This window comes from Ranitomeya imitator, chromosome 3 (genome assembly GCF_032444005.1).
Source record: "Ranitomeya imitator isolate aRanImi1 chromosome 3, aRanImi1.pri, whole genome shotgun sequence".
Classification (NCBI taxonomy): Eukaryota; Metazoa; Chordata; class Amphibia; order Anura; family Dendrobatidae; genus Ranitomeya; species Ranitomeya imitator.
This window is the reverse complement of record NC_091284.1, coordinates 139,723,204-139,745,938: the sequence shown is the minus strand read 5'-3', so window position 1 is coordinate 139,745,938 and position 22,735 is coordinate 139,723,204. Positions and strand designations below refer to the sequence as shown.

Below are 22,735 nucleotides of genomic sequence, written 5' to 3'. Positions count from 1 at the left end.
CCCATTGCTTTAGGGAAAACTGTATTTCATCACCTCTGCAATAGAAAGCGGTGTTCTTATCCATGACATGATTTGGTTGTGAAGTAAAAGTGGTGTCCTGGGTGGTACAAACCACAGTCGTATTCACAATTAGCTTTCTTTTATGTACCTTGCTTATTTCCTGACCTTTATTCATAGTAATCGCTTATACAAAATGTACAGTAATGCTGTTTTCCATTCTTTACTGCTGGTTTTAACTAATTAAACACCATGCTGATGGTTTAAACATATTTCTCTTCTATGCTAAAATTGCATGGTCTTATTTTTACAAATGTTTTCACCATTGACTAAAGCCCAGTCTGTCTTGTGTGTCATTGTGCATACTGTATGTGTAATATACTCTATATAAGCCTAGCCTGTTTGGCAGGCAATATTTGTACTGTCCAGCTTCACAAACTGTATGAACCATTTGTTTTATTTGCTGTTAGCAGGCTGACCCAGCTCCATCAGAAGGGATCATCCACTCAAGACCTCTAGCTAAAGAGTCCAACAGAGATGGCGCAGCTTCATTTAATTCACGACAAAAGTCTGAGGTCTGAATCGCATAAAAACAGAATAATAATGACCAAACTAAAATTTAAGCTTTTGCCAAATATGAGTATATATGTGATGATCACAAATGATCTGTAATTAGAAATGAGATCTGTAAATTCAGGCCTCAGTGCTTAACAATAATGCCAAGGAGTTCTTTGTCCTCAGTAGTATGCATCAAAGTGACTACGGTATATATCAATGATCATGGGTAAATCTTCAAAAGAAAAATGTAGAGTTAGCAGGAGCAGTTGGCAGCTCAGACAGTTGGCAGTTTGAAGCAAACCTTCCAACCTAGGCAGAGAACACAGCCAGCAGAAGATGCACATCGAAAACACACCCAAAAATGTATTTCTAGCTCCAAGTTGATTATATTTAAGGGGTTGTCAAACCCGATAATTTTTTTTTTTACTAGAAACCGCTTAAAATAATATAAAATAAGAAAAGGAGCAATATTTGCCTTACCAACCCTCAACTGCTTCTGTGTAGACGTTTACTCATCTCTTCACCAGTCTCTGATCAACTGAATCCATTGATGTGTCCACCCATCCACCCACCATGAGGCCTGTGCATCCAATCTTTACCTGCAATGGTGACATTATTGGAGGGACATGCCAGGATTTACCATGGAATTGGTAAGGTTAGATGGTTAGTTCAGCCAATATGTATATTTGAAACATCTTACAAAAAAAGAAAGAAAAATTATCTCTACTTCTAAGACCTTCTTGACACAGGAAATGGCAGCTTCCCAATCACAGGACCCAGTAGTGGCACATCTCAGTTAGTGATTGGCTAGGTAGATATTTATGTTTAGGAAATAGAGACCAGTAGAAATCAGGGACAGGAGGGTTGAATGGGGAATTAGTCAAGTAAATAAAAATTCTTATTTTTTTTATTCCATTGGAAACTTTAAAAAAAAAAAATATATATATGTAATATATTCTCAGAGAACAACTTCTCAAAGATGTTTTGAACTGGAATTAATTTATAATACCACAGCCTGACATGGCAAGGGCCATGCCATGAAGAATGCCACCATCTCTCCTGTAATCGCAGTGTCAATCCAAATTAGAGTTATGCGACTGAGTCATTGCGGTTAGTAGAGATATAGTTGTCTATCAACTTTAGTTGTGTTATTCCTAGTCTTTTGCAAACTATTGATCAGCTGAAGAAAGAGAAGGGAAGAGGCTTACTGACACAACAACAATTTTATTAATAATGAAATGAAGTGGCAAAATACCGTAGTTAAATACCAATTCAGGAAGGTCCATTCTGAGGGACAGCAGTTACAGTTGTGAAAAAAAGTTTACATACTGTACCCCAGCAGAATTTTTGCTTTCTTGGCCTTTTTTCAGAGAATATGAATGATAACACCAAAACTCTTTTTCCACTCATGGTTAGTGGTTGGGTGAAGTCATTTATTGTCGAAATACTGTGTTTTCTCTTTTTAAATCATAATGACAACCCAAAACATCCAAATGACCCTGATCAAAAGTTTACATACCCTGGTGATTTTGGCCTGATAACATGCACAGAAGTTGACACAAATGGGTTTGAATGGCTACTAAAGGTAACATCCTCACCTGTGACCTGTTTGCTTGTAATCAATGTGTTTGAATAAAAGTTGAGTGAGTTTCTGGGATCCAGACAGACTCTTGCATCTTTCATCCAGCCACTGAAGTTTCTGGATTGTAAGTCATGGGGAAAGCAAAATAATTATCAACGGATCTATGGGAAATGGTAGTTGAACTGTATAAGACAGGAAAGGGATACAAAAAGATATCCAAGGAATTGATAATGCCAGTCAGCAGCGTACAAACTATGATTAACAATTGGAAAATCAGGGACTCTGTAAAAACAAATCCACGATCAGGTAGTCCAACAAAAATGTTGTTCACAACTGCCAGGAAAATTGTTCGGGATGCAAAGAAAAATCCAGAAATAACATCAGCTGAAATACTGGACTCTCTAAAAACTAGCAGTCTGGCTGTTTAAGATGCACAATAAGGAGGCACTTGAAGAAAAATAGGCTGCATAGTTGAGTCTCCAGAAGAAAACCATTACTGCGCAAATGCCACAAAGTATCTCTCTTACAATACGCAAAACAGCACAGAGACAAGCCTCAAAACTTCTGGAACAAGTTAATTTGGAGTGATGAGACCAAAATTGAACTTTTTGGCCACAACCATAAACGTTACGTTTGGAGAGAGGTCAATAAGGCCTAAGATGAAAGGAACACCATTCCTACAGTAAAGCACGGAGGTGGATTGCTTGTGTTTTGGGGATGTGTGAGCTACAAAGGTACAGGAAACTTGGTCAAAGTTGAAGGAAAGATGAATGCAGCACGTTATCGGCAAATACTGGAGGCAAATTTGCAATCATCAGCCCGGAAGCTGCACATGGGGCATACTTGGACGTTCCAACATGACAACGATCCAAAACACAAGGCCAAGTCAACCTGTCATTGGGCTACAGCAGAACAAAGGGAAGGTTCTGGAGTGGCCATCTCAGTCTCCTGACATCAATATCATTGAGCCACTCTGGGGAGATCTCAAGCGCACCATTTATGCTAGACAGCCCAGGAATTTACAGGAACTGGAGGCATTTTGCCAAGGAGAGAGGGCAGCATTACCATCTGAGAAAATAAAGATCCTCATCCACAACTACCAGAAAAGACTTCAAACTGTCATTGATATTAGAGGGGGCAATACATGGTATTAAGAAATAGTGTATGTAAACTTTTGATTAGGGTTATTTGGCTGTTTTGGGTTGTCATTGTGATTTAAAAAGGCAAAACACTGTAGTTTGACAATAAATGGCTTCACCCAACCACTAATCATGAGTGGAGAAAAGGTTTTGGTGTTATTATTCATATTTCTGAAAAAAGGCCAAGAAAGCAAAAATTCTGCCTGGGTATGTAAACTTTTGAGCACAACTGCATCTACACTGTTGTAGTTTAGTAATGAGAATATGCTTATATTTTTTGCTAAAAGTTCTTACTAGATTACCTCCTTTAGGAAAATGAATGGAGAATTTGAGTAACTTGCTTCCTTAATGTTATTCATTTGCATGCAAACTACTAAATGCTTGCTTGCTTTGCAAGATATTAGTGCCTTTGTAATATGTTACTGTGCTTCTGACTTTTTACACAAAAAATATCCCTGGAAGAGAATGTCTAAAGGCTCTCTACAGATATCATGCACTCTTCCTAGATAGATGCATTACCTTATTTTGCTTCCTTATATCCCTAAAACCATGCTGAAAGTGCTGGGTTATTTTCTTATTTCAAGCTTTCTTAAAGGGGACTTGTCAAGTCCGAGAACGCTGTTAACCTGCAGATATAGGTGTAGTTGGCAGGATAATAGCGTTTTGAAGGATCTCGGTCGCTGTACTAAAAGTGCAGCACCTGGGAGAAAATGAACTGGCCTCTCCCTGCATGCATCTATAGGCAGAGACCTAGAGAAAAAGAGGGAAGGCTGACAGCACTCGCTAACTTGGACCCTCATTCAAATTCCAAGGAACCCACTTGGAGAATCAGCAGCATTAAAGTAAAAAAACCAAGTCCAAATGCATTGTGATGGCAGAATAAACCTTGTTCTTTGGAATTCACCACCCGGCATTGGACGCTGTTTTTTTTACTTTTATAGGCAGAGACTTGTCAATCCAGGCAGCAGGTGGAGAGAAGCTACCAGGGACCTGCCTGTTCGACTTGTCTACAGCGTGGTCTCGATCCCTGGTGGCTACTAATTTTTCAGTATGTTTTTATCTGACCATAGATTGGGCAGCATGTATCAGGTGTCATGTTCTCTTTTAGGCTCCCCATACACATTAGACTAATGTTGGCTGAACCCATCAATATTAGGAGGCACAGACAACAGTATAATATGTTTGATTGCCTCCCGACTACCTCCTGACTAATGATGTTGGGGAAGATAAGGGTCCGGCCTTCCAATTTTGGACTTCCGATCCTTTTGTCTAAGAGATAAGCCACCAAAAGAGTCTGGCGGTGGCTCCTTCAAAAAGAGCATAGCACCTTAGTAGCTAATTTGAAGTACAGGTCTAGCAAAGATCCTTATTCAGAAAGTGAGCTTACAAGCTCCCATAGGAGTACACATTTTGTATTCTATTCTAGATAGAAGGAAGCAAAATAAAGTAATGAAGTATATTACAAAGACTCATAGCTTTACAAAAGATGATCAATAATTCAATAGAAAATAAGTTTAATTACTCTTTAATAATGGAACCAGAGTTCTTTCTACTGTTTAAAAAGTGACAGCAGAAAAATATCTATTTTTTATGTCAAATTTTTATGTAAAAAATATATTTAAAGTAAACCTACATTTTAAATATCTTTTCCTTAACAAATGCTGCATTTACACTGAAAGATAATCATGAACAAGCAAAATGCTCGTTCATCAGGTGAATGATCTTTTGTGCAGAGCCAAAGATCCCCATTTTCGGCACAGCATCGTCCTGTGTAAACCATGGTAGTTTAAAGGGACACTGTCACCTGAATTTGGAGGGAACAATCTTCAGCCATGGAGGCGGGGTTTTTGTGTTTTTGATTCACCCTTTCCTTACCCGCTGGCTGCATGCTGGCTGCAATATTGGATTGAAGTTCATTCTCTGTCCTCCGTAGTACATGCCTGCACAAAGCAATCTTGCCTTGCACAGGCGTGTACTATGGAGGACAGACAATGAGCTTCAATACAATATTGCAGCCAGCATGCAGCCAGCGGGTAAGGAAAGGGTGAATCAAACACCTGAAAACCCCGCCTCTATGGCTGAAGATTGTTCCCTCCAAATTCAGGTGACAGTGTCCCTTTAAGTGCACTGAGTAATTTATTACAGATCGCTCCGTGCTCATTGTATACTGTGATCTGACTATGCAAACAGTTAATGAAATGACTGCCGATCGGTAAAGAATTACTTTACTGATCAGTGGTCGTATTGTGCCACTGTTCGGTCCATGTAAACAGACCCTTACAGGTCTTACAAAACAGCAGGGGTCAACACTATGCACACGCTCAAGTTGGAGTTCAGAGATTCCGGCATGGAGAGCAGTGCGCTTCAGAGCATTGTTTTCTAGCTACAGGTGGTGGTCTCGGTACACCCCTACCTATCTGCAAGACGTGTAAGTTGCTGAAAAGTTATTAATCAAGGAAAAGATAAGTACACTTTAAGAATTTGTTTAGATTTCGTGTCACTATTTATATTAAAATAAAATTCTGAAAACTTACAGTTTTCACTCTAACTACTGACCCTTATACAGGGTGATTCACTCCCTACTTTACCCTGAAAAATTGTTGCAACTTCTAAAAGAAACAGTCAACTTTACTGAAATTTAGGCTGCCGTCACACTAGCAGTATTTGGTCAGTATTTTACATCAGTATTTGTAGCCAAAACCAGGAGTGGAACAATTAGAGGAAAAGTATAATAGAAACATATGCACCACTTCTGCATTTATCACCCACTCCTGGTTTTGGCTTACAAATACTGATGTAAAATACTGACCAAATACTGCTAGTGTGATGGCAGCCTTACAGAAACTGATATTTTAAAGCAGGTGTTGAAAATGTCATCACACGCTTGCATGCACCATTCCATATTGTGGAATGTATTCCGCAGGAGGTCTGGGGTAATGGCCTGAATTTCTTTCTGTATAATCTCTCGGAGTTCCTGTAATGTTTGTGGCTTGTCACTGTACACCTGACCCTTCAAATGGCCCCAAAGGAAAAAAATCAGGCAATAATTAATTATTTTCTCTTGACCGGGCTCTTTTAATTTCTTAATGACATTGACTCTGTCCGGGCAAAAGCAACCTGTCTTCACCACTCGTTGACAGGTGGAATACGGCATGCCGGTCTCCCGGGAAAGCTGTGCAAAGATTGACGTGGTGATGCCAGAAGTCGTTTAACATCTTGAACTGTTTCCTCAGATATTTTCAGATGCCCTCCATCATACCTATCCAGTAATGGTCCTGCACATTCCACCTTATTCACCAGTGACAGAATGCATTATTTGGACGGTGGATTTCGATCTACAAAGTTGTTTAGAAACTCACTTTAGCACCTCTTTAAGAACTCAGTTTTCCATTAAGTTTCCACAATGAAACAAGCTCCTCCAAACTGTATCTGTACATTGTTAGCAAACGAAGAAGGAATCCAGCAGGAGTGAAATGCAAACACCACACAAACTACCGACACGCAGAAAGTCTATGTCATAGTGGAGACCACCGGCGGGGCAACAAGTTGGTGAGACCACGCGGCACAAGGATGTTTCTCATCGCTGAGGTTCATTGCACTCTACTTCTCATGAATCAAAAGTGTGAACAGTCAAAATTTCAGTAGGATCGGCCATCCCTTTAAGAAGTTACAGCTTTTTTTTGTGGTAAAGCAGTGGGTGAATCACCCTGTGATAAAATAAAACATCCTGCTCCGTAGATAACTATTTTCAGCAGTCGTTTCATAATCGCCCCTTGTAGAATTGACAACATACACAGAACAAAAGATCTACAATAGGCAATAGGTGATCTCAGCTCCTCTTCCTGCTTCATGCACAATTTCCTCTGCACACATCATAGACTATGGCTAGAACAGTCCCTCATAAAAGTCAATGAACTTCAGTAGACCATTGCTTTCTGTGGTCCATGTGGCTGCTCTAAAACAGATCTCTAAATGCAGTTAGCAGAAACTCAGATGAAAAGACTTCACATATAATCATGAATTGAAAATTGAAGCAAAATTTCTTCTGGTAAGCTATGTCGCTTACCTCATGTGCAGGGCATTGTAGTAGCTTAGATATCCATGGTTATGACCACTAACCACTAACTGTCCCCATATCAGTGGTCGTAACTGTGGATTCCTAAGCTATTGCAATGCCCTACATATGAGGTAAGCAATATACGGTAGCTTATCAGAAGAACTATACTACATTTCTAATTGGCGGTATTAGCTAATATTCTTATTATTATTACACCTATTACATATTGGGATAGTATCTTGGAGATCGGTATACCCATTTAAGTTATAAATTAAGTCTTTATAAGTTACAGTGGGGAAAAAAGTATTTAGTCAGCCACCAATTGTGCAAGTTCTCCCACTTAAAAAGATGAGAGAGGGCTGTAATTGACATTATAGGCAGACCTCAACTATGAGAGTCAAAATGAGAAAACAAATCCAGAAAATCACCTTGTCTGATTTGGCAAGATTTATTTAGCAAATTACGGTGGAAAATAAGTATTTGGTCATTACCAAAAGTTCATCTCAATATTTTGTTATATATCCTTTGCTGGCAATGACCGAGGTCAAACGTTTTCTGTTAGTCTTCCCAAGGTTAGTACACACTGTTGGTGGTATGTTGGCCAATTCCTCCATGCAGATCTCCTATAGAGCAGTGATGTTTTGGGTCTGTCGCTAGGTAGCCCAGACTTTCAATTCCCTCCAAAGGTTTTCTATGGGGTTGAGATCTGGAGACTGGCTAGGCCACTCCAGGACCTTCATATGCTTCTTACGAAGCCACTCCTTGATTGCCCTGGTGGTGTGCTTGGGATCATTATCATTCTGGAAGACCCATCCACGTTTCATCTTCAATGCCCTTGCTGATGAAAGGAGGTTTGCACTCAAAATATCACAATATGTGGCCCCATTCACTCTTTCATGTACATGGATCAGTCTTCCTGGTCAATTTGAAAATAAACAGCCCCAAAGCATGATGTTGCCACCCCCATGCATCACAGTAGGTATGGTATTCTTTGAATGCAACTCCGCATTCTGTCTCCTCCAAACATGATGAGTTTTGTTTCTACCAAACAGCTCTACTTTGGTTTCATCAGACCATGTGACATTCTCCCAATACTCTTCTGGATAATCCAAATGCTCTCTAGCAAACTTCAGACAGGCCCAGACATGTACTGGCTTAAGCAGGGGACACATCTGGCATTGCAGGATCTGAGTCCCTGGCGGCGTAGTGTGTTACTGATGGTAGCCTTTGCTACTGTGGTCCCAGCTCTATGCAGGTCATTCGCTAGGTCCTGCCATGTGGTTCTGGGATTTTTGCTCACCGTTCTTGTGATAATTTTGACCCCACGGGGTGAAATCTTGCGTGGAGCCCCAGATCGAGGGAGATTATCAGTGGTCTTGTATGTCTTCCATTTTCTTATTATTGCTCCCATAGTTGATTTCATCACACCAAGCTGCTTTTGCCTATTGCAGATTCAGTCTTCCCAACCTGGTGCAGGGCTACAATTTTGTTTCTGGTGTCCTTCAACAGCTCTTTGGTCTTCACCATAGTGGAGTTTGGAGGGTGACTGAGGTTGTGGACAGGTGTCTTTTATCCTGATAACAATTTTAAACAAGTGCCATTACTACTGGTAATGAATGGAGGACAGATGAGGCTCTTAAAGAAGTTACAGGTCTATGAGAGCCAGAAATCTTGCATGTTTTTAGGTGGCCATATACTTATTTCCCACCATAATTTGCAAAATAAATCTTGCCAAATCAGTCAAGGTGATTTTCTGGATTTGTTTTCTCAATTTTGACTCTCATAGTTGTTGTCTATCTATGATGTCAATTACAGGCCTCTCTCATCTTTTTAAGTGGGAGAACTTACACAATTGGTGGTTTATTCTTTTTCCCCCACTGTAAGTATTAAGGAAATTTAGGTCTGTATGGGTTACCTAGAATAATGAGCCCAAATTCATGTTCTTGCCCAGGAAGCGGGAAAGCATGTGTTGTTGCTCTCATATTTATCTGTTTATGATGGTCACATTCACAGTAAATTGGAGAGATGGAGATGGAAATCTTGCACTCTGGCAAAGATTAGGGATTTTGGGCCCCTCATTCTTGACAACAGTTAGAATAGCAGAAGTCAGATACCAACTTAATCAGTTGTCTAGGACCTAATGTATATATTGATGATGACCTCCAGGATACTTGGGTAAGGTCACCAGTGTCAAATCAGTAGATGCCCGCTATCCAATACCTCCACTGATCAGTGTCTAATGCCATACACCGTGTATTGGCCGTTTCCTGAGAACTTCAGCCCAGCTGCCATTGAAGTGAATAGGAGCTGAGCTGCCGTATCTGACTCTGATCACAGCACAGTGTATGGTATAGAATAATTTTAATTTACTTAAAAAATACATATATATATATGTTATAAAAAACTAGAACAAAAAAAATCATATTAAAAAAGGGGGCTGGACAACTCAGTATATGAACATAGCTCTAGTAGGAATAAAACTTAACCTTTAATGTGTACAAGGTAAAAATATACAATAACAAAAAAAAATAATGTCACCCCAAGACAAAAAACATATAGTGGTATTAAATGATGTAGCCTGTCAGGTAATACATCACTTATGGGTAGTGTTGAGCATTCCGATACCGCAAGTATCGGGTATCGGCCGATACTTGCGGTATCGGAATTCCGATACCGAGATCCGATACTTTTGTGGTATCGGGTATCGGTATCGGATCAATAGGGATGTGTAAAATAAAGAATTAAAATAAAAAATATTGATATGCTCACCTCTCCGGCGGCCCCTGGACATCACGCTGGCAACCGCCGGCTTCTTTGTTTAAAATGAGCGCGTTTAGGACCTGCGAATGTCGTAGCGGCTTCTGATTGGTCGCGTGCCGCTCATGTGACCGCCACGCGACCAATCAGAAGCCGCGACGTCATTCTCATTCACTAAACTCCTAATTCTAGGAATTAAGGACCTGCGAATGACGTCACGGCTTCTGATTGGTCGCGTGGCGGTCACATGAGCGGCACGCGACCAATCAGAAGCCGCGACGTCATTCGCAGGTCCTAAACGCGCTCATTTTAAACAAAGAAGCCGGCCGGTTACCAGCGTGATGTCCAGGGGCCGCCGGAGAGGTGAGCATATCAATATTTTTTATTTTAATTCTTTCTTTTACACCTCACTATGGATCCCAGGGCCTGAAGGAGAGTTTCCTCTCCTTCAGACCCTGGGAACCATCAGGATACATTCCGATACTTGATGTCCCATTGACTTGTATTGGTATCGGATATCGGTATCGGCGATATCCGATATTTTTCGGGTATCGGCCGATACTATCCGATACCGATACTTTCAACATAGTAACATAGTAACATAGTAACATAGTTAGTAAGGCCGAAAAAAGACATTTGTCCATCCAGTTCAGCCTATATTCCATCATAATAAATACCCAGATCTACGTCCTTCTACAGAACCTAATAATTGTATGATACAATATTGTTCTGCTCCAGGAAGACATCCAGGCCTCTCTTGAACCCCTCGACTGAGTTCGCCATCACCACCTCCTCAGGCATAGTAACATAGTTTCAAGTATCGGACGGTATCGCTCAACACTACTTATGGGTGATACCAAGATAGAGTATTAGTGAGAACAGTCGTTGTACATACAAAGAATGCTGTCCCACACTCTCAAGATACCTCTGGTTAATAACACAAGCACGCATAGGTGCAAGAAATGTTAAGCCAGGTAGCCTTGTATGTATAGGTATTGGCAGGTATCAAAGAACAGATAATAGACAGGCAGGAGGGGGGGTGAGGCCAATCAGGTGGAAATCATATATAACAGAAACGTTTAAAACAAGAACGATCTCACCAATTGCCGTAGCCCGGGTCGGTATAGCCCATGGTTCGCTGAGGTGGAGAAATTCATAAGTTAGCGATGTAAGGAGACAATACCCTGTCAATCCCTAAGGGGCTATCCGTAAACCTGAATACCCGAGCTCCCGCCCTTACAAGGGCAGTCCACAACTACCCCTGAACAATATCATGCCCTGCACTCTCCCTATTAGAATGTCCCGACGCGTTTCTTCGCAGGCCGAATCATCAGGGGACTTGCCTTCCTGGGAGCTAAAGTGCACGAGTGCTATAAAGAAGGACAAAAGGACCTGCCACCCTCCATGTTACACTGAGGACAAACAACAACAAGCAAAAACAAACAGCTCAGTATATACATAGTGGTGTCATAATATAATAGGGACAATATGATATCAGGTAATCAAATGGCAATCCAATGGAACGTGCAGTTTTTTATCTCCAGGAAGAGGAAAAGGAGTATACCTCTCTGATTGTTTCATCTCGCAGCAAAGGGTGACTACTCTGTCATTTATAAATCCCATGTAAAGCAGCAGTCCTGTGTAGGTGACAGGTGCACTTGGAAACGTACATTAATTGTTCCATTAAAGTGGGTCACATGTGCGCTTCCAACACGAAAGCTTTTTGTCATTGAGACTGGTACATCATGTCCTAGAAGAACAGATGCAGTAAGATATACTGGCACTTCGTAAATTACATTATTGGTTACAGAACAGGAAATCTACTATTGGACACCTTCAATCTCATGGCAGACTGAACACAGAATATACAGAAAGACTACACATTGCTGGGATAATTCCCATCGCATGCTCCTATGTGGACACGTTCTTACGTACAGTCTCAACCTGAGTAACACGTAGTTTTCTTGTATTCTTCCCCTGAGCTGCAGTCACAAGTGTGCGGACTTCTGAACTTCCATGCTTGTTCTGTGTCTCTGCAGAATTTTCTTTCATGAGGAGTGTAATACATAAGTCTATGTTTTCTCTATGTCTAGACATTGTTTTTCTGATGTTAATGTTATTACTGGCTTTTCTAAGTTCTGGCACCCAATGATCCAACAATTACCTATTTTGTAAAAGGTGAAACATTCTATGTATGGATTACGGTAACTCCTATGCGGACATTTTTTGATGTATAAAATGACTCTCTGATTGCGTTCATCTGTTTGAACTAGTCACCTCTACAATTTTACATCTATATCATAGCCTACGGTGTGACTGCAAAAGCACAAGACACCGCTTATAAATTATGTTCTGATTCTCATTTATAGGGAGGACCTTATCATGACACTCATCCTGACGATCCATCCTCGAAAGAAAACCGCCATATATACAGTGATACAGTCCCTAGACGGGTTGGCAGCTTCTACAGAGGTAAACTTATAGCAATTAACGTGTAACTAAACTTTGGTAAAACATTTAATTCTTTGTAGTCCCTTAAATTGACTGTAGGTCAGTGAGTGTGCAGGTCTTGACTCCCACCGATGGCTGAAAATAATTCCAACAAGCCTATAGCCTTTCTTTGTTGTGCACTAGTCTTTTCAGCAATCAGGCCCTTGACCCCCACCCAGGTACGGACTGGGGCTGACATTCAGCCCTGGCATTTGAAATCACAAAGGCACATGGTGTCCCTGTCCCCAAGCACCAGATGGGATATATTATTAATATTACCCCGGATGGAGGAAAGCAAGATTTACTACAATTAGTAACTCAATCTAACTCAAGAAGAGGTGCGAAACCGGCTAAATAAGATTAAAATAGATAAATCTCCGGGTCCGGATGGCATACACCCACGAGTACTAAGAGAACTAAGTAATGTAATAGATAAACCATTATTTCTTATTTTTAGGGACTCTATAGCGACAGGGTCTGTTCCGCAGGACTGGTGCATAGCAAATGTGGTGCCAATATTCAAAAAGGGCTCTAAAAGAGAACCTGGAAATTATAGGCCAGTAAGTCTAACCTCTATTGTTGGTAAAATATTTGAAGGGTTTCTGAGGGATGTTATTCTGGATTATTTCAATGAGAATAACTGTTTAACTCCATATCAGCATGGGTTTATGAGAAATCGCTCCTGTCAAACCAATCTAATCAGTTTTTATGAAGAGGTAAGCTATAGGCTGGACCACGGTGAGTCATTGGACGTGGTATATCTCGATTTTTCCAAAGCGTTTGATACCGTGCCACACAAGAGGTTGGTACACAAAATGAGAATGCTTGGTCTGGGGGAAAATGTGTGTAAATGGGTTAGTAACTGGCTTAGTGATAGAAAGCAGAGGGTGGTTATAAATGGTATAGTCTCTAACTGGGTCGCTGTGACCAGTGGGGTACCGCAGGGGTCAGTATTGGGACCTGTTCTCTTCAACATATTCATTAATGATCTGGTAGAAGGTTTACACAGTAAAATATCGATATTTGCAGATGATACAAAACTATGTAAATCAGTTAATACAAGAGAAGATAGTATTCTGCTACAGATGGATCTGGATAAGTTGGAAACTTGGGCTGAAAGGTGGCAGATGCGTTTAACAATGATAAATGTAAGGTTATACACATGGGAAGAAGGAATCAATATCACCATTACACACTGAATGGGAAACCACTGGGTAAATCTGACAGGGAGAAGGACTTGGGGATCCTAGTTAATGATAAACTTACCTGGAGCAGCCAGTGCCAGGCAGCAGCTGCCAAGGCAAACAGGATCATGGGGTGCATTAAAAGAGGTCTGGATACACATGATAAGAGCATTATACTGCCTCTGTACAAATCCCTAGTTAGACCGCACATGGAGTACTGTGTCCAGTTTTGGGCACCGGTGCTCAGGAAGGATATAATGGAACTAGAGAGAGTACAAAGGAGGGCAACAAAATTAATAAAGGGGATTGGAGAACTACAATACCCAGATAGATTAGCGAAATTAGGATTATTTAGTCTAGAAAAAAGACGACTGAGGGGCGATCTAATAACCATGTATAAGTATATAAGGGGACAATACAAATATCTCGCTGAGGATCTGTTTATACCAAGGAAGGTGACGGGCACAAGGGGGCATTCTTTGCGTCTGGAGGAGAGAAGGTTTTTCCACCAACATAGAAGAGGATTCTTTACTGTTAGGGCAGTGAGAATCTGGAATTGCTTGCCTGAAGAGGTGGTGATGGCGAACTCAGTCGAGGGGTTCAAGAGAGGCCTGGATGTCTTCCTGGAGCAGAACAATATTGTATCATACAATTATTAGGTTCTATAGAAGAACGTAGATCTGGGGATTTATTATGATGGAATATAGGCTGAACTGGATGGACAAATGTCTTTTTTCGGCCTTACTAACTATGTTACTATGTTACTATGTTACTACAAGACCAATGTTTCTAATGATACCCATGGCCTGCTGGCGGTAAGTGACGGATTCAGCAACTTTCTTCTCCGTCACAACTCTTAACAGTATGGATGTCTTGAGATGACCGATTCAGTTAACAATGTAGAAGTCAAGGTGGCCCACGACCAGCCAGGCCCTTCTGGCATTTGCCAGAATTGCCAGATGGCCCGTCCGGCCCTGCCCCCACTGATTTACAGTTAATTTATAAGGGTTGTCCTGTGTAATGGTGATGTCTGACCAATACAGGAATATGGTCTGTACGTATGATATCTCCTAGACAGGGGAGGAAGCAAAAAAGAGTACAGACAGGACAGCTTCTCCTGCCCAGGATCTGTGATATGGTCAGACCATGTTCCTGTACGGTCAGACACAGCCATTACACAGTACACAGCAGGGGAACATGTATAAGATTATCTCAGCACAGGAACATTTTATTTAACACATCCAATTGTGGAAGTTATTAATATTCCAAGATCTATTGATTAGAATGTACTTTGTTGGTGGGACAACCCCTTAGAGAAACTACAAAATGTAATTTATTTTACCAAAGTTTACTTACACTTTAACTTTATCATTGAGTTGAATGTCAATGTAGTAGTCCTTAAAACAAGACCTAATGGCTAATATCAAACCTGAGATTGAATAGTTCTGTGCCAAACCTACAAATGTTTGGAAGTCCTTTTTTTGGCATAAAAATGCCTCTTGAAAACTAATATTGGTGAGTCTTATCTAAAGGTACCTTCACATATAACGATATCGTTAACGATATCGTTGCTTTTGGTGACGCTGCAACGATATCGTTAAGGAAATCGCTATGTGTGACAGCGACCAACGATCAGGCCCCTGCTGGGAGATCGTTGGTCGCTGAACAAAGTCCAGAACTTTATTTCGTCGCTGGATCTCCCGTGGACATCGCTGGATCGGCGTGTGTGACACCGATCCAGCGATGTCTTCACTGGTAACCAGGGTAAACATCGGGTAACTAAGCGCAGGGCCGCGCTTAGTAACCCGATGTTTACCCTGGTTACCATCCTAAAAGTAAAAAAAACAAACAGTACATACTTACCTACCGCTGTCTGTCCCCGGCGCTCTGCTTCTCTGCTCTGGCTGTGAGCGTCGGTCAGCCGGGAAGCAGAGCGGTGACATCACCGCTCTGCTTTCCGGCCGCTGTGCTCACAGCCAGAGCAGAGAAGCAGAGCGCCGGGGACAGACAGCGGTAGGTAAGTATGTACTGTTTGTTTTTTTTTACTTTTAGGATGGTAACCAGGGTAAACATCGGGTTACTAAGCGCGGCCCTGCGCTTAGTTACCCGATGTTTACCCTGGTTACCGGCATCGTTGGTCGCTGGAGAGCGGTCTGTGTGACAGCTCTCCAGCGACCAAACAGCGATGCTGCAGCGATCCGGATCGTTGTCGGTATCGCTGCAGCGTCGCTTAATGTGAAGGGGCCTTTAGTTAAAGTAGATAGCATTAAATACGCCCCATGCTATCAGCCCTCAATGGCCCTGCTACCTTTATACTTCTAAAATAAGTGTTTACAACCACAGGAAATATAAAATACTTGGAATAAATGTGATTTTGATGTTTTCGTTATGCATAATGGACTTTTTGGCTCGAATATTTTAGACTCAAGCAGTCCATTTCTTAAGAAATTGGGAACATTATTGAAAGCTTTACTGACTGTACAAATATATATTTCCATCTGGTTTCCAAATGTGATCACCACTGTGACTGTCTTTACATTTTTAGACAGTAAAGATCATTAATAGTCCATATTTGAAGGGAAATGTAGCACTTAGAGTATTTTTCTGATGTGGATGTTTTTCTGGCTTTTGATGCACATAACAGTATTTTCATCTACAGTTCCATCACCTCGGCCAGAGGGAACATTTCATGAAAATAGTGCATCAAACCGAAGCTCCTCACATCCAGTGGACAGCAGTGCAGGAACAAATCATTCGAAGAGACAGACCACTTTTGATCACTGGTGAGAACTAATGCTCATACTGTAGTTTATGGTTATTCAAGAGGTGTTATTACAATTACACCACAATCTAATAGAGCATATACGTGTATGTGTTACACATGACATGTGTTCCTTCAGTTTACATACCACCCTAGGAGATAATATTCCTATTTGTTATTATGGGCAACCATATAATGATACAATGAGCCTAAAAATGATCACATGAGAGGTGTACAGTTACCCACATTTTGATGAAATTATCGTCCAGGAATCATGTAATGAGATGCTTGGGCCCATCACCATACAGATATTTCTGACAGAGATTGGACAGGGTTGGGCCATGTCAATATATAACAATATTGGGAAATGGTATGAAACCAAAATTTGTTAGAGTGAAGATAATAAAACTCGAGTGGAGCTGGATCAGAATAATAAGTTTTCATTCCAATCTACTTTATTGAAGAATTTGTACCATGAGCCAATTTTGTCAGAACTAGTGCTCTATGGGCAGCATGTGTTTCAGTTTATGGGACCTTCCTAATGCAGCTTAGTAACCAATGATCTGAATGCCATGTTTATTCTATGGCTGAGGTCTGGTTGGGACACTAGCGCACAATAGGTCAATGCCACAAAAGAACTGAGAGAGTGTGAGAGTGATGTTAGTGATCACCTGGGGGGGTGTAGGGACACAACACCTATAATCCGCAGCTGCAACCCTGTGGCAGGAGGAATAATTCTTCCAGATAGGAATTCACTTTAAGGTACCTTTACACTCAGCAACTTTGCAAAGAGAACGACAACAATCCGTGATGTTGCAGCATCCTGGATAGCGATCTCGTTGTGTTTGACACGCAGCAGCGATCTGGATCCCGCTGTGACATCGCTGGTCGGAGCTAGAAGTCCAAAACTTTATTTCGTCGCCAGGTCCGCGTGTATCGTCATGTTTGACATCAAAAGCAACGACGCCAGCAACGAGCACAGATGTGTGTGCCCCTAGATGTGTGTCGGATCGGTACACTCCGGCTGTTTGACATGGAGCTAACAACCAGCGAGAACGAAAAGTGAGTCGCCGTTACGTCACTGGATCGCTCCTGCATCGTTCTGGAGTTGCTGTGTTTGACGTCTCTACAGCGACCTAAACAGCGACGCTCCAGCGATCTAGTTTAGGTCGGCTCGTTGTCGCTGCAGCGTCGCTGAGTGTGACGGTACCTTTAGTAAAGATATCATGGTACCTGGGCTGAGCTTGCAGGAATTAAGACTCCTTGAGCGTATAAAATGAAAATTTTATAACACCAGCATGTTTCGGCACCGGACTGGCAACTTTTTCAAGGTAAAAAAGCAAATGTTGGTTTGGTTTGACATTTGGTTTTTCTACCTTGAAAAAAATCCCCAGTTCGGCACTGAAGTACATTGGTAAAATAAAAACCTCCATTTTATACCATCGAGGATTCTTCATTCCTGCAAACGCAGCCCAGGTACCATGATATCACCATTAACCCCTTAGCGCTCAATGACGGACACCGCGTGTCCATTCCCGCATCATGACATGCTATGTCTATCATGACTTTGAACTGTCACTGCAAACCCAAACTCTGATTTTTATTAGATCAAGTTTACGCCCACATACCTCCCCTTGGTAAGCTAATATGGGGGGCTGGTCGTGGAATGTGCTAGGTCTTTTAGAAATTTATGAGGTCACCAACTTTCAGGATATCTTCTCGCCTGGAAGACCCAGGCAAGACATATCTTTGTCATGTTTCCTAGCACGATTTTACCTTTCTTTAGGGATGAAACATAGCATGGATATCACCATCCATCTGCTGATATTAAGTTGGATGTGTTCAGCCAGCGTTACGGTGATGTGAGTGAATGTATTATGTTCATCCCCTCGCTACGATGCTGAAAATATATCTCCCACAAATATCGGACCATTGCAAACCCAAATATTCATCACTGGCTACTGGCTCCAGAGTGTTGGAGACAAATCCTTTGAACAGAGAAAGCTCTTGGCTCAGAGGTGTACTTTTCCGCCTCTGAGTATATGAATCCTAGTCCTTTTGGCTGGTTTTCATCAGATTCCTTGTTGTAATTACCTGTTCATGCCAGGAGGCCCTACTTCAATGAAGGTCAAAGTGTCCACTCTTTCTTACTTCTTCAGTTATAATTTATCCCATATGTTCAATGTGAAAGTGACCTGTCTCCTCTTCAGAGATGTCTGTATGGATTTTATTTTTTTTTCTCTACGACAATGATAATATTTACATTCTTTCCAATGAGATCACTACTGGTGTTCCCAATGGTGTTAGAAATGTAGAGCAGAAAATGCTTCTTGCTAGAGATCAGTGTTTGAGGAGGTTTGAATCCACTTACAATTTTACATAAATTATGCTTCCCAGAATGGCAAATTCATTCTTGATTATCTGCCAGTGTGAACAAGCCAGAGATCACAGTCACATTGTTCATCAGATGAGAAAATCAGGCAGCACCTCACCCATGTAAAAAGAAGATGGCACACAACAATCATGTTATTGATGGCACACAACAATCATGTAATTGATGGCACACAACAATCATGTAATTGATGGCAGATCATTTGTTGTGTACGCAGGCTTGTAAGTGAGAACAGAACAACTTGTGCATGAAAAATCGGCTCTTCTTATTGGTGCATTTATGGACCGAAATCTGAACGTTCTCACAATTAGGAGGCTTCACCAATAGCATATAACTTCTACACATATGATTATCCCCAAACTCTGGAAGTCTTTTGGCCCTGTTCACACACTGTAAATTTTGAATTTCCAAACATACAGGAATGCAAGTAAATGGGGTATTTATACACCATACAAAGGTTCCAGAAAAAAAATCATTGCAGAAAAGTGAGGAATTCTCCGATTTTGAGATCTGCAGCATGTTCACCATTATTACAGACACCAAACTGTTTATTAGCTCCATTGAATTACTGCTTGGCTGATCTACATGCAAATTGGCTTTGCAGTCCACAGCAGAAGTCCAGGCTTCTCCTCATACCACAAGGCGTTGTGCGGTTCATTCTGATAACTATCTCAGCTACTCTTGAGCAGATGAAAGTTACATTTTTCTGCTGACCCTATGTGGCGATATTTTTTGTCCTCCATGTTTTTGGTATATAGTGTGTATATTCAGATACAGAAGACTCACTTGCTGGAAAGTGTCCATGATCTATAGAACAGTCTGGGGAACTCCTGGCTACGACCTGCCATTCCTTCTGACAACTAGGCGTGAGAGTCAGTATATGGATATGTTTTTGTACTTTCAGTATATTTTATCCTACCAACCTGCATCCTGCTCGGAGCGATGTGACTCATTGGAAATCTGTTGCACCTGCATCCGTGCTGCTTTATACTTTTATTCCACATTAATATTCTTTTGCTGTTGACTTAGATATAAAGTTGTTAATCTCCGGTAATAGTGGGTGTATTTTTCCATCTTCCTCTTCACTGCAGGCACACAGGTACAATAGATGCTAATAACTGAATACAATTTGCAAGGACATTTTGCTACTCTCGTGGTTCCGTGCCATGTACAGCAGTTCTGTTTTCTCGAAAATAAACTTAAAGGAGTTTATTTCACAGAAAACCAATTGTCCATTTATACAATCTATTTTTGTTAAAATAACTCATCAAAAATAAGCTGGTGACATCTTGTCGTATTGCTTTTCCCATCACTCTACTGTAATTTGTAGGAGAACATAGTGACAACTAGTACTAGGAGCACCGCCATTGGCAAAATGGAGCGTTAGATGGTGTATGTGTAAATCATTGGACTCCATAGAGAGTCCACTAATTAATAAAAATGTGCTATTTAATAATCAGTGATCTCTTATGACAATTTCCATTATGACAATGACAAACATAAGACAGAAAATGTTCCTGCCGTACTCAAGCTACTGCAATCCCTGATACCACTCCTCTTGGCTTAAAGGGAATCTGTGACCATGAAAATGCCATCCAATCTGGAGCCACCATGTTATAGAGCAAGACTGATATATAGTTTTCTGAGAAAAGATTCAGTTGGACCCTGGCTTTCATCATTAAAGCCGCTGCTGGATTTTCGGTCCAGTGGGCGGTCCTACCAGTAACTGACAGCTTTCTTTGTATAAGTGTGCATACAGATATAGCTGTCAGTCACTGACCGGACAGGACCGCCCACTGGACCAAAAATCCCAGAAAGAGCAGTGGTTTAATCCATTAAGACAAGTTACACGGAAGTGTTTCTGACAAAACTATATATTAATCTACTCCGCCACCCCTGCTTTATAGCATGATGCCTGCAGATTGGACTGCTATTTTCTGGTGACAGGTTCTCTTTAATGTTGAGTTTTTAAAAGGAAACTAATGATGAAAATGTGATCTGGAACAGAGCTGCCAACTTGATTTTTCCGTTTTTCTAAAAAAAGAAATCAAAAGAATTTAAAAAAAATCTTTTTTACTGACACATTTGAAACCCATGATAAATCATTAAGATTCAAAAGGGATCTTCAGATATGAGAACAATGGCTGCATTCACTTTGAACTGATAAATAATGAGAACTACAATCATAATAGTCTGTACAGGTTTCTCTCGCTTCACGGACACATCAAATTCGATTTTTACAGATCGGGATGAGTGTTGGTGGAGGGATGAATGCCCTTTTTACTGACTATCCAGGAATGTCTGGACGCCTGGTAACCCTAACCTGAATCTCAGTCCGGCGTACAGCATGTTATAGAACAAGAGGACCTGTGTTTATTGATCATAGATCTGTGGAAAAATATTTATTTAACTTGCAATCTATTTATTTAAATCTGCGCTAATTCTGTGCTTAGGAGTCCAGTGGGCGGTCCTAAACGGAGATTGCAAAAATATGGAAAAACAAGAAAATCAGGATTAGGAGCAACCTTTATGGAACCCACAAGGGTTTTAATTGGTCCTAATCATTGTGTTATCTTCTTCTGCATCAGAGAATGCTGGTGAAAACTGTGGACAACTTCATATCTAGTATTATCTTGCAGGCCTTCATAGGTTGTTGTGACTTTCACACAACCATAATTGGTAGGCAAACTCTCAGAAGAGGCAAGTCACGCATTAATATTGATCTCATTGAGTTCGATAGTACTTATGTAATCCGCATGCAGTCAGTAATGGCTTCATGAAGTCAAAAATTCTATAAATGTTACTAGACAAGCAGGACAACACAATCCGAACTCCCCTATATAGCTATATTAGAATATTAACAAGCGCAGAATCTAGGGAAAACATGTATAAATATTAAATGCTCTTTAAAGGCTGAGCCAGGAATATCTATCCTTTTGCATCAGCCACAGGAAGAAACACAATAACGTGAGCTATTCTGATTCCCTACCTCCTTTATGGGAACTATGGAAGCAACAAAACACAGTCGTCCGCTCAGCTGTTCCTGGAGTCCTGCTCTCCTGTGGCAAACATACCCTAGATATATATCTAGTACATTATGGATGGACATATAAGCAGTAACTGTGTTGGCCATATTTAGTACTAGTGAATGGTAATGAAAGTTTGGTTGTTATCCAAATTGATAACTAAATCACATTTACAGTTATATGAAAAAGTTTGGGCTCTCCTATTAATCTTAAGCTTAATGTTTTATAAAAATTGTTTTTTTGCAACAACTATTTCAGTTTCATATATCTAATATATGCCATATCGGAGTCCAGTTAGTCACAAGATCATGGAAGGTAGTACATTTATATCTTAATAATGTTTACTTTTTACATTGGCCCACCCGCGACCGTCCACATTGCGCCAATCTCCACCCACTTAGCCTACCCTGTGTAGCAGGACGTATTTCACTGAATCGAATTTCCTTCCAGACATTAGTTTTAGATATTAACGAATTACTGATATTTAATAATAAATATTAGCTCTAATTTTGGTTATTATGATCGCTCCAATTATAGTGACAGGGAGGTGGGCAGTAAAAGCCTAAAGTCTTGGGAAAACTTACAGGTAACATTCCCTAAGAAATATCATGCAAATTACTGCTTCAATAAAATAAAGCCAACTGCATCTCTAGTGGCATCCGGCAATAGATATTACATAAGTCTATGTCCAAACAACTAAAAAAGACTGGAAACATGACTAGGGATTTGAATCAAGTAATAGACACCCACCTGTAGATAGCCGGTTTGGGGTCATTGCCCCTCTTTAGTACG

General features: G+C 40.8%; 1 protein-coding gene across 7 annotated transcripts in view; it reads left to right on the top strand.

The window, feature by feature from the left end:
- The window catches only part of CDKL5 (cyclin dependent kinase like 5), a 442,123-nt gene that overhangs the window by 399,819 nt on the left and 19,569 nt on the right, over nucleotides 1-22,735 (top strand). For 3 of the 7 annotated variants that reach the window (XM_069761528.1, XM_069761532.1, XM_069761529.1), the window contains 2 exons: nucleotides 12,460-12,562; nucleotides 16,424-16,547. In XM_069761528.1, coding sequence (XP_069617629.1) covers nucleotides 12,460-12,562; nucleotides 16,424-16,547 — 227 coding nt within the window. Of the gene's footprint in view, nucleotides 1-467; nucleotides 573-12,459; nucleotides 12,563-16,423; nucleotides 16,548-22,735 lie in introns of all 7 variants that reach the window. The other 4 variants (XM_069761530.1, XM_069761526.1, XM_069761531.1 and 1 more) reach the window with 2 other exon arrangements.